This window comes from Aquarana catesbeiana, linkage group LG03, assembly GCF_042186555.1.
Source record: "Aquarana catesbeiana isolate 2022-GZ linkage group LG03, ASM4218655v1, whole genome shotgun sequence".
Lineage (NCBI taxonomy): Eukaryota > Metazoa > Chordata > Amphibia > Anura > Ranidae > Aquarana > Aquarana catesbeiana.
In genome coordinates this window covers 254575221-254588595 of record NC_133326.1, presented here as the reverse complement: position 1 = coordinate 254588595, position 13375 = coordinate 254575221, and the positions used below count along the sequence as shown (strand labels likewise).

Genomic DNA, 13375 nt, shown 5'->3' with positions numbered 1-13375 from the left:
GATTGGGTTGCACCAGGTAAATAGATACCAAACGCATCAATCCTTAAAATTGTGTGCGTCCATAAGATGGAGAAAAATTAAGCTACCCAAAATTGTCCATAGGTGATATTTAAAGATAAAGCCTTTTTATAGCTTATCAATTTAGAGTTAACTATGAATGATGCCCCTAGACATTTGTGGCCATACCACAGATGTGTGGCACAACTGCTGTGTACCATGTATAACCTACACGCACATTTACATGTGTGAACATGTTTACATTTTTTAATGAAATTTCTTTTTGATCTTTTAAGGGGTCTAACAAGCTACCAAAGTAAAAGCATGGCCATGTTTCAGGTCCTCTTCATGGAGACAGCAGGGGTCTTTTAATCGTCTAATGTCTCCCCTGCCACAGCAGCTGGGGGATGCCAGCTCTGAACCCAGAAGCAACAAAAGTGACAAAGTGCTTGTCGCATCCTGGTTCATTAGTCACAGAGGAGATTGGAGGATCTAAGTTCCCAGAGGTCCTCCTTTTCTCCACCCTGATCCCATTTGCTGCTGTCCTGGGATCCCAGGGGACTGGTAGAGTCCAAAAACCATAGCAAGTGGCACTTCCAAGAGCTGTAAAAGTGATTTAGTAAATATTGAGATTTACAGGTTAACTATGGTTTAAGCAGGTGTCTCATACCAGTATTTTTATAACATGACTGACATATTTAAAAGAAGAAAAAAAAATCGAATGCAGTGGTCCCCAACCCCTGGACCGGTGCCAGTCTGAGGACTGTTGTCAGCCGGGCGGCAGGTGAGTGAGCCAGCACAACCTGCACTGCCACACACCAACCACTAGAGAGCGCCTCCTCCCCTTCTCCCGATGCCACTACTCCCTTCCCTCTCTGTGGCCACAAAGGAGGAGGAGAAGGGGAGGGAGGAGAGCTGGGAGGAGACAGGATCTTAAAGAGCACATGTGAGACCCAGGCTGCACCCCCAACACCCCAGCCCAACCTTCCCCAAGGTGATAGGCTGCTGCCAAAAACCAATCTGGCATCCTCATGCTCTTGCTCAGAAAAATTTCTGGAACAGCCATGCTGATGAATATGTGGAATAAGTTTGAACTGCTCACTCCCCCCTTGACCCCCTTTTTTGTATCTAGGTGGTCATGGTGCCTTCCCTGCAATAACTGTTACACTCTAGTTGACACTCAAATTGCTGCATGTAATATGTCCTGTCAAACCACTCTGTCCAGCAGACACGCTCTTTGCTCTGATTTCCTGGAAATATCACTCTTGTTGCCTGACTGTTTTGTCTCATCCACAGTGCGAGCTAACAATTATGTCCTAATCAAAATCAAAGTGACCCCCGCCCCCCCCCGATCTGTGGAGGGTCTGTCTTCCGCACGGCCGGGCCCTGGTGCCAGGGAGGTTGGTGACCACTGATCAGAAGTTTTGCAACAGCCTAATAAATAATACACCAAGCACCACTCATGAAACATATATCTTACTTGGGGAACCCTCTTCATGGACTCCATTTGGACCATTTCCATTAACAGTATGTTCTTTATTGCAGTGCAGTGGGGCATCATTTTCTTCACCATCACTGGTGATTTTTACATATCGGCTGCAAAAAAAGAGAGGGGAAAAAAAGAGATTATTTATAAATGAAAATAAAGATATACTGCTTTTTAGCTCATTTAAGACAAGGGTTTTTTTTTTACCTTCTATATCCACTTTCCGACCGCCCCACAGCAAATTTACAGGGTGGCCATGCTGCACAGAATCACGTATACATACGTGATTCTGCACTTCTGGATTTTGAGTAAGAGTGTATGCCACCAGCTGCTCACTCCCGCTGTGATTTTACACAGCGGGTCCCATGGACCAGATTTTCCGCCGACACCTGCTGATTGTTCGGTACACGGACAATCATGTAAACAAGGCAGATTGCTGTTCTGTCAGTACAGAAGGCATGGATCCTGTGTTTCTGTAAAGCAGAAACACCAATCCATGACTTCCCCTAGTAAAAACACCTTCCCCACTACACTAAAACATTAGCTAAGCACACAGTTAATCCTTTGATCACCCCTAATGTTATCCCCTTCCCTGCCATCGTCATTAGTACAATGACAGTATATATTTTTAGCACTGATCACTGTAATAATGTCAATGGTCCCCAAAAAAGTGTCATAAGTGTCAGTTAGGTGTCTGATTTGTCTGCTGCAAATATTGCAGTCCCGCTATAAGTCACTGATCGCCGCCATTACTAGTAAGAAATGTAAAAATATCCCATAGTTTGTAGACGGTTATAACTTTTGCACAAACCAATCAATATACGCTTATTGGGATTTTTTTAACCAAAAATATGTAGAAGAATACATAGTGCCTAAACTGATTTTTGAAAATTTGAAAAATTGAAATTAGATTTTTTACATTTTATTCAATGTGATTTAGAGCGGAAAATAAAAAATACTGTTTTTTGTTTTTATTTTTCAAAATGGTCGGTCGTTCTTCGCTTATAGCGCAAAAAACAAAAAAAAAAAAACGCAGAGGTGATCAAATACCACCAGAAGAAAGCTCTATTTGTGGGAAAAAAGGACATAAATTTTATTTGGGTACAGTCTCGCATGACCGCACAATTTTAAAGTAACACACTGCCATATCGCAAAAAATGTCCTGGTCAGGAAGGAACTAAACCTTCCAAAGGTGAAGTGGATATCTAAGCATTTTGCAGTGTATACAATCAACTGCTACCAGCTTACTAAAGCCCCGTACACACGATCAAAAAATCGTACGGAAAATACCGCTTTAGAAGTGATCGTACAATAATCAGTTCGTTAGTACAGAGCTTTCGAGAGCCGATCATGACAGTCCATCCAATATTATTCTACTGGACATGCATAACTTTTTTTTTCTGTATGATGCCAGATTGTACAATTTTCGCTTTAATCAGTACAGCTATCGTTCGAAAATGCATTACAATACAACACATGACATCACTTCCGAATTTTAATTCTGTTGTATGGGAATTTATGACTTTAGTAAACGAATCAGATTCAATCTGAGATTAGCATGCAAAAAAAAAAAAAAAAAACAGCAAAAAAAAAAAAACAGAAGATCATTCGTCCGATAATGTCATCGTGTGTACAACTGCAATCCAATCAACAGCTAAATACATTGTTAAACTGTTCTAACAGCCAAAAGCTTCCCAATTTTCGGCAGCTATTCGTGTTATACAACCTTTGCTAGACTGAAAAATACTTCCAATTCCTTGTTTAGTATCACGGTTTCCTGGGTCACTTCCTTACTCACTGGACAGAGGTGATGATCCTAATTTATTGCCCATTAAGGTCCTTGGAGATAGAGAGGTTACATAGGAAGCTAAACTGCTTAATTGCAAAGTGTTTGTGTCACATGTCTTGTGACACGTCGAAAATGTTTTGAAATCGTAATTTTGCTGTAATTACAGATCCTTTGTAGAACAGTATGTACTGCATTGATGTTTTATTTTAACAGCCCAATGAATTAACATGAAATACTGTTTTTCTTTGAGAGATTCACCTTTTTCTTTAGTAGCATACTTTTCAATTCCTCCTACAATTTCATTTGGATAAAACCCTAAACATTCTCCTGGTTGTCCTAATTAGAGGGATTCTAGACAGCGAGATTCACATTTTCTGTTTAGCCTTTTTTCCCCAAAGTCAGCATGCACAGTTCACTTTGCAAACCAAATTTATATTTTCAGCCCTTAGTATATATTGGAAAGGCAATATGTGGAAGCATCACAGATTATGTTAAATGCACTCATATTAAAAAATAAAATAAAAAATGGACACATATACTTATTTACAGATTATTTCAACCCATGTACCAGCTATGTATTTATTTCACGTAACTTTACATGCATACTGTAAAAAAATAGAAATATGTTTTTCAGAATTGTGTTTGACAGAATTTCTAGCACATAAGTTACTTCTGCTGTCTGCATATGTGTGCATTCACTGTGAGTTCTTAGAAGTGTTGATATGCCAAAACATTACAAGCACTTGAAGATGACACAGTATGAAAAAGGAGACCCCTTAGTACTGACTCAAGCATAAATCAAAAACCTAAAAAAAAAAAAAAAAATAAATAATAAAAAAAAAAAAATAAACAATTAATGGACAGAGATGCTTGCCAGACCATATCAAACATATATACCAAAAAGGATGGTTGTTCTAAAAATATCCATGAAATAATGCTACATATTGTCAAACTGGTGTTTGCAAATATAGCAAATGCATGTACATTTCATGTATGGTCATTTCCTTTTTGTATGATATATGAAGATATTTCATCTGACTGTACACGGCTCTGTTGCATAGGGGAAGATTTACTAAAGCTGGTACACACAGAATCTGGTGAAGCTGTGCATAGCAACCATTCAGCTAACTGGAGAGATACGTCACCAGCAGCTGTTCTGTTTGGCTGTTGTTAATATCTCTAGGATTGAGGTGATAAAAAAAACAAACAACCCAATTCGATGGCCAGGGCATCAGGTAAAAGCAGCAGCCGTGGTAAAAAGTTAGACAGTAGATCTGAGGTCTTTTACAGGAACTTAAAAGTGGGATTCCAGGCTATTACTAAGCTTAAAACTGTTCCCACACCCTTCTAAATCCTACCCTGTAGAAAGAACATGCTTATATTTACCTATTCTCAGGGCACTCGGTCTGGTCTTATGATCGGCTCCCAGCGGTGGCTTCAGGAGAGAGGGGGGACAGCCGACAATGGAAGGCCCACAGAAAGCCTATGGGTGACATTACAGCCTAGGCATTCTTTCTGTTCTTGGCACTCTCTCCTCTCCCCTGAAGTCAGCCATTGGGAAGATCACATGGCCAGACCATAGCACCCCAAGAATAGGAAAGTATACGCATCTTGCTTCTACAGGGTAGTTCGTATAAGAGTTAGAAGGGCTAAGAGCAGTTTCAAAGTAGAAGCATAGCCAAAGCTGATTTGGCTGTACTTCTCCTATGGGTCACAGGAGTGCAATCCGTTTTGCACTCCTGTGACCCGTTCTCAGCTGAGAGTGGGCTGAAGTCCGCTCTTTGCTGACATCACGGATGTCAGTCTAGGCACCGCGTAATCGCTACAATAAAGTCTGGATCCACCAAATGCCTGGACTGACACGCGGCTAAGCCGCTGAGAGACTGAGCTGGCCGCCCCCACCCACTTCACAGCCCAGCTCTTCAATTAGCGAGGAGGGGGCAGAGCAGAAAGCTGACTGACAGTCTGCAGCTCTCTGCTCACGTAGCTCTGAAAACCGAGCGATCGGCAGTGTCCGATCCCGATCGCTTGGTTCTCAGTGCAGAGGCGGCGGGGGTCGGATGCTGCATCCACTGAAGTATGATTCCGAAAAAAAAAATTAAAAATTTTCTTTACTTCTCTTTTAAGCTTAGTCAGCTCTAGCCTTGAATTCCACTTTAATTATCTTCTTGATCAGCCTAGAATCGTCTAGCAGGGATTCTAAGCTTTAAAGAAGAACTCTGCGCAGCTTTTTTTCCCCATGCAGTGGGCCTATGCCTGCACTGCATGGGTTAACTGCTCTTTTTTTTTTCTAGGAGCGAGGAGAGCGGCGATGTACTTACCTAATGAGCTGATCCTCCGAGAGCAAGACTCATTCCCGCCGCTCCTGGAGGGAGGGGGGGTGCACGATAGCAGTCTTGTACATGGACTGTTCCTAAGGTCATCACGCCCATAGATAACCTCTGGAAGTGAAGATGGCAGGAACAGCCCACGGCTGAACATGGGGCAGTGCTGTTTTCCGGAGGATCAAAGGATAGCTTTTCCTTACGCCCCTGGACAAAACAAGCAATTAACCCAAAAAATTATAAAGATTTTGCCTGGAGCTCTCCTTTAAAAACCCAGTTCTGTTATGTCAGAGCTCTGACTTCAGAGCTTGGAGTCAAAATTCACAGAGCTGTACATTATTCATGAAAATACATACCACATCCTTGCTAAAAGTAGATTATACAGCTTATCTTCAGTAATGTTCCTAGGCACAGTCATAAGAAAGGGCTGACCAAACAACGTAGAACCGTGGTGATGGCTGTAACTGGTATGGCGAAATTTCTCACGTAAATATATAGGAATTATGACTTGTTCTGTATCTTCTGCCCTGTTTATAGAGGTTTCAAATCTAAGAAACAAAATACTGATTAAAATCAAGCATGAACAATAGTGGAATTTAAATTTCTATATCATGTAAAGGCAAATAGGAATATAAATAAATCTACATCAACCATTAGTAAGCTAATATTTTGTTCCATGGAAGAAGCAATGTATTAAGCTAGGATAAGATACCTCTAAGATAATCAGCATTGCTTTCTCTGGCTTCAAGCATTCAAATTTTCTGTTATGTTACAGTCAATCTATGTTTAAAGTAGTATTAAACCCCAAAACAAAAAGTTAGTTTACCATTTAGGCTGTTTGTCCTTTATTTTCACCTGTTGGGGTTATACCAGGAACATGCCTGCAACCTGCAGGCATCATCCCGGTATTATATTTTAGAGCCGACAGTAAAAGCAATCCTAGCAGCTAACTAACCAAACGCTGGACTGGTTTTACAAGCAACGGGAGGGGACAAGCCCCCCCCCCCCCCCGACACCTTCCATGGCTTTACTGGGATATCACGATCGATTAGCCAGTGCTTCTGCCGGCTGATCGTAGAGACCAACAAAGACCGTATCAGCTATGATATACTGTAGTCACCCGGAAGCGATGATGTTGCATCACTTCCAGGTTAACCCCATGTAAACTGCCCATTTTTAAAAATCAAAGGAATCTGATCTCATTCGAACTTAGTATGATCAAATGTTTTTATGGGCAGAGGAGGGATCTGGGGTTATATAGACCCCAGATCTCTCCATAAAGATTACCTTTAAAATGCCTATTGAAGTCACAAAGGATGTTAACATGTAAAAAAAAAAAAAAAAAAAAAAAAATTAAGATGCCCCCGTGTCACCGTGCTTGCGCACAAAGGTGATCGCATGCAAACAACGGTCGTCTCACACATGTGAGGTATCACCACAAATGTCACATCATGGGCAGTGATTCTAGCACCAGACCTCCAGTGTAATCAAAAGCGGTAATCTGTAAAGTTTTTAAAAGCGTTGCCTATAGATAGTAAATTTTACGTAATTTGTCGCCGTTGCACGGGTGTGTGCAATTTTGAAGTATGACACGCTTGGTATTTATTTACTTGGCGTAACATTATCTTTTATATTTTACTAAAAATTGGGTTATGTATTTAGTTCTTTTACATTGGGTCTCAAAAAAGTGCATTTTATCCCCAAAAAACTGCTGCGCAAATACCGTGACATTAAAATGGTAAAACCCACCAATTTATTCTCTAGGACCTCTGCTTTAAAAAAATGACATAATGCATAAGGGGTTCTAGGAAATTTGTAGCAAAAAGTGGAACTTTAGCCAGAAAAAGAAGTCCCGATAGAACACTTCAGGCTGGCCGTTTTTGCAGGTATAACTATGTAAGACATTTTGACGTCACAAGGGCCGGGCTCTCCGGGTGATGTTAAAAGATGGCCACGCCCCATGGCTATATAAGAGATGCCAGACAGCGGGCGAAAACACAACAGAGGAAGACAGCCACAGAAGAGGAGCGGCTTTTTTTTTTTTTTTTATAGCAGGTAACCACCAGTGAGGAAGAAGACGGCAGTGGGAGAAGATAGCACAAGAAGACAGCTCGGGGAGAAGAAGACGGCGGCGGGAGAGACGGCGGTGGGAGAGACAGCAGCGGGAGAAGATGGCGTAGGAGAAGACAGCTCAGAGCTATATTTTTAATAAAGGACTTGTCAAAAACCAGCTCTTGCGCACCCGCATAGATATGAACCTAGACTAATACACTGTCTCGGCCTGCTCTGCACATGCTCAGTTTCTCTCAGAGGGAACACAGATTAGGGAGGGAGAAAAGAACAGCAGGAGAGGTAACAGGACAAACTGATGCCAAAGAGACTCAAAAAATTAAACTTGCAAAAACAAATTAAATTCTATCCTTTCTTCCTCATTGCTGGTCTGTGAACTTCAGGACTGTAAAGCTTATGTCAGCCTTCCTCTATAGCTAAACCAAGACATACAATCAAGGCTGGAATTGTACATATTTTAATTTTAGGAAGTGACATATCCTTTTTGAGACTAAGAGCGGGAGATTTTCCAATAAGGCAGTGGCTGCACTTGGCTTCAACAAAATGGTGGCCTCCAGCAAGAAGAAACAGCAGCAATGCTGGAGACAATTTATAGCACACTAATTTTGGTAGCATACCTATTAATGAGGAGTGTATGTTCTTTTGTTACATTAATTGTCATCACACAGCTATGGGTAAAGTTCCACTTTAACAAGCCAGGCTGTCCAGCAAATGTGGCAGCTGGAGGGTTGATCCAAACCATTTACTACTGACAATGATGCTTACAATGATCATTTTTTTTCATTTATGCAAAAGTTTTATCCCAAATGGAAAAAACTGTTCCTGTAACTGCTTAAAAAGTGTTACCTGGAGTTTGGCTTTAATTTGTTAGTCTGCTGGTGCATTTAAAACCACCCACTGCCTAGATTGACAATGCTGCTGTCCAACAGTGTCTCTTTGTTGCTCAGTGGAGTGGAGACACCCCAACACAGAAAAATTATATATATATATATATATATATATATATATATATATATATATATATATATATATATATATATATATATATATATATATATTGTAACATCGGGGGTTGGTTTAGCTTAAAGGTAGAGCTTACCAGTGAGCCGAGTCCACGCCAGATACGCAGTTTTAAGGGCTTGTCGGCCCACTTTTATTAAAGAAAGAAAATGTCCGATAACAGAAGTGTTGCCCACACAGGGGTTTCAGCTTTCCACAGCAACAATGTAAGTTCAATCAGAAATACCAAGCCACCTGGCTCTCTTTAGCAGCACTGCTGCTCAAACTTATGCTTCAGCCCTCTCGGCTCTATAACAGATTTCCTGTACACCCAGTACCTCAGCACTCTTTTCCAGCTTCCTTTTCCAGCCCATAGGCTTGAACCCTCTGTCTACTCTGACAGACCTGTGCAGACATGCACACTTCTCCCTTGCTTGCCTGGACTCCTCGGGAGGGTGGAGCCCAGAACTATGGTCAGGTGTCTACAAATAGCCCAACACACACCTGACCAGTCAATCTGCTGGTGGATCTCAAAACCTGGAGAAAGCTGCAAAAGCAGTTTTCTCCAGTCCACATTTATGCTCTGAAGCCTTGCCTCAAGCAAATGTGCATACCCTATGTCCACTTTAACCCCATTTTTATAGCGACAGGGACTCTCACTATTACAATATATATATATATATATATATATATATATATATATATATATATATATATATATAAAATTTTCCTGTGTTGGGGTGGGTGGGTCTAAAGGGGTTGGGGGTTAAACTTTACTGTAAATCCATTTAACTTCACTTAGTCTCCATTCACACCATGGCATTAGGATCGCAGCAAATCTGCCCACGTTTCGGAATTCCTGCAAATCGTGTGACGCCCTTGCGATCCCTGTTACTTTTAATGACACCTAAAATCTCGGCGCGATTTTGCCGAGATTGTCACCCAACGAAATGTGGTAACATCATGCAAACAGAATAGCAAGAAGACTGTTGCCCAAAATAGGGTCAAGACCGAGATTTGGGTGTCATTAAAAATAACAGGGACCGCAAGGGCCGATTTGCAGCGATTCTGAATTGCGACTATTGCGTCCGCAAAGCGGAACGCCATAGTTTAAATGGAGCCTTAAGCTGTTTCTAGAAAACAGCATACATACTATAATTACTCAGGAACACTATTGTTACCATTACTTCAAAATAGCCTGGATTTTGAATCATAAACCAAAAAGCTCTTTGTTAAGGGCCTGGTGACAGACACTGACTGAATTAACCACATGCCGACCGGGCCATAGCCGAAAGACGGCTACAGCGCGGTCGGCTTATTCTGGGAGGGCGTCCATGGACGTCCTCCCAGAATCTGGCGCGCACCCGAGAACATCCGCTGATCGCGGCCGTTTACCATGTGATCGCTCCGTCAAATGACAGAGCGATCACATATAAACAAACCGGCGTCATGTCATGACGCCAGTTCCTCTCTTCCCTCTGTGTACCGATCGGTAAATTGTGAGAGGAGAGGGGGAGGGATCGGATGGCAGCAGCGCTGTGGGCTGGATGTGTAGTGCCCACAGCGCTGCTCTGTGACAAATACAGTCACATCCATCCATCCATCCATGCTCAGCCATCCCTCCATACTCTAATACCCTGCAATACTCTGCACTACCCTGCGACAACCTGCAATACCCAGCCATACTCTGAAATACTCGGTGATACCCAGCCATACTCTGCCATACCCAGCAATGCTCGACCATGCTCAGCCATACTCGGCTGTACTCGGCCTCTGTATGTGGCCAGACTGTGCAAGTCTCACACATGTGATATCGCTGTACTCAGGAGGAGTAGGAAAATCTATTTTGATGTGTCATTTTTGGTATGTACATGCTATGTGTTATAAATATTGTATAAATGGACAACTTTGTGTTAAAAAAAAATGCGTTTTAACCACTTCCCGCCCGCCGGCTGTCATATGATGTCCTTGACTTTGTGCGGGGATATCTGAATGATGCCTGCAGCTACAGGCATCATTCAGATATCAGCTTTTTCAGCCAGAGATTCCCTACACCATAAGAATGATCATAGCGGCTGTTCCACTGCTTGATCGTTCTTACAGGAGGCGAGAGGGGACATCCCCCCCCTTCCCGCCGCCCTCTGGTGCTTCTACCGACTCACCGCTAAGATCGAAGCCAGGATCTTTTTTTTTTTTTATTTCAGGCTTCCCAGCCTAGAGGTGAGATGTGGGGTCTTATTGACCCCATATCTCACTGTAAAGGGGACCTGTCATGCCCTATTCCTATTACAAGGGATGTTTACATTCCTTGTAATAGGAATAAAAGTGATCAAAATTTTTTTTTTTGGAAAAAAGTGTCAAACTAAAATAAAGTAAAATGAACAATAAAAAGAAAAAATGTTTTTTTTAAAGCGCCCCTGTCCGTGTGCTCGCATGCAGAAGCGAACGCACACGTAAGTCCCGCCTACATATGAAAACGGTGTTCAAACCACAAATGTGAGGTATCGCTGCGAACGTTAGAGCGAGAGTAATAATTCTGGCCCTAGACCTCCTCTGTAACTCAAAACAAGAAACCAGTAAAAAATGTTAAAGCGTTGCCTATGGGGATTTTTAACTAGTGAAGTTTGGCGCCATTCCACGAGCGTGTGCACTTTTGAAGGGTGACATGTTAGGTATCTATTTACTCAGCGTTATGCAAAAACATTATGCAAAAACATTGGGCTAACTTTACTGTTTTTTTTTATTTAAAAGCACAAAACTACGCAAATACCATGTGAGAGAAAAAGTTGCGAGAACAACCGCCATTGTATTCTCTAGGGTCTTTGCTGAAAAAAACATATATAATGTTTTGGGGTTCCATGTAATTTTCTAGCAAATAAATGATGATTTTTACATGTAGGAGAGAAATGTCAGAATTGGCCTGGGTGCTCCAGAACACCCGAAGGTGCTCCGTGCATGTTGGGCCTCTGTATGTGGCCACGCTGCGTAAAAGTCTCACATGTGGTATCGCCATACTCGGGAGTAATAGCAGAATGTGTTTTGGGGTGTAATTTGTGGTATGCATATGCTGTGTGTGAGAAATAACCTGCTAATATGACAATTTTGTGAAAAAAAAAAAAAGAAAAAAAAAATCTTGATTTTGCAAAGGATTGTGAGAAAAAATGACAACTTCAAAAAACTCACCATGCATCTTTCTAAATACCTTGGAATGTCTTCTTTCCAAAAAGGGGTAATTTGGGGGGTATTTGTACTTTTCTGGCATGTTAGAGTCAGTACTTCAGGTGCGATCAATTTTCAGATATTGGCACCATAGATTTTGGACTCCATAACTTTCACAAAGACCAAATAATATACACCAATTTGTACTTATTTTTACCAAAGATATGTAGCAGTATAAATTTTGGGCAAAATTTACGAAGAAAAATTACTAATTTGCTAAATTTTATAACAGAAACAAAGAAAAATTCATTTTTTTACCGAATTTTCAGTCTTTTTTCTTTAGTAGCGCAAAAATTAAAAAACCCAATGGTGATTAAATACCACCAAAAGAAAGCTCTATTTGTGTGAAAAAAAGGACAAAAATTTCATATGGGTACAGTATTGTATGACTGAGTAATTGTCATTCAAAATGTGAGAGCACCGAAAGCTGAAAATTGGTCTGGTTAGGAAGGGGGTTTAAGTGCCCAGTGGGCAAGTGGTTAAGCAAAACCTGGCAAGACAGAAAAAATACTTTAGTTTTTTTTTGTTATATTACTAATCATAAGGTCACATTAAAAATGTTTTGGTTCTCCCATTCATCTCAATATAGAACTTGTGGTTGAGCTTGAACACTGCAGTATAGTTGCCTGCCGGAAAAATGGAGGAAAATACTGCCAGATGTGGAGGAGGTCCAGGCAGTGGAGAACAGGTCTGCACTGCATCTGAGATCTCTGTGGAGGAGTACTAGATAAGAACCCATACAAGGTTTTCAGTACAAAAGTATACTTTGAAGTGACCACACCAAGTTAAATCAGATTTCCCTGTGCCAGGCTCCAGCAAAAATTTCAATCTCTAAGGTATACGCAGCCCAAGTAAATGTCTCTATGCACAACTCGATAGTTATAAGCAATAGAAAGGATTTAGGCACTGTTTGCAATAACTTCTTGTACTTGATTTATTAAAGGCAAATAGACTGCGCCCTTTGCAAATACAGTTGCGCTCGTTTTCCCCAGAGCTTAGCGAATGTGGTGAAGCTCTGCCAATTTCCATCATCCAATCACGCACAAGCAAAAATGCTTTTTTTAAAAAAACATTTTCCTTACACCCCATTGGGGATTCTCGACATTCATTAAGCTCTGGGGGAAATTAGTACAACTGCCCTTGCAAAGTGCACAGTCAATTAGCCTTTAGTAAATCAACTCCATTGAGTATCTGGCTATGTAGAAGTTCATAGTTCAGTAGTTACCATATAATTAGCAATAAAGAAAAATTCTTGGTTATTCTTGGGAACTCATTGTCTCACCCAAATTTGCCAGCATGTAGAAAAAGTTTTACTGGGGTAGTGCTGATGGTACAATGACTTCACTGGACATGCACAGTATTTAGCATATCGTTCAAGAAGAAGATTGCATTTGTCCTAACACTTAAATGTACTTCGCTATCAGTAAATTTTGTAGCCATACAAACATAAGGCATAAAAGATATACTCGCTCTAGTAGCCTTTTTTTTGTA

At 41.1% G+C, this 13375-nt stretch overlaps 1 protein-coding gene across 7 annotated transcripts in view; it reads right to left on the bottom strand.

Moving 5' to 3' along the window:
• Nucleotides 1-13375, bottom strand: part of USP15 (ubiquitin specific peptidase 15) — a 190694-nt gene that overhangs the window by 64138 nt on the left and 113181 nt on the right. For all 7 annotated transcript variants that reach the window (XM_073619986.1, XM_073619990.1, XM_073619988.1 and 4 more), the window contains 2 exons: nucleotides 5953-6144; nucleotides 1478-1593 (listed from right to left, as the gene is read on the bottom strand). In XM_073619986.1, coding sequence (XP_073476087.1) covers nucleotides 1478-1593; nucleotides 5953-6144 — 308 coding nt within the window. The remainder of the gene's footprint in view (nucleotides 1-1477; nucleotides 1594-5952; nucleotides 6145-13375) is intronic.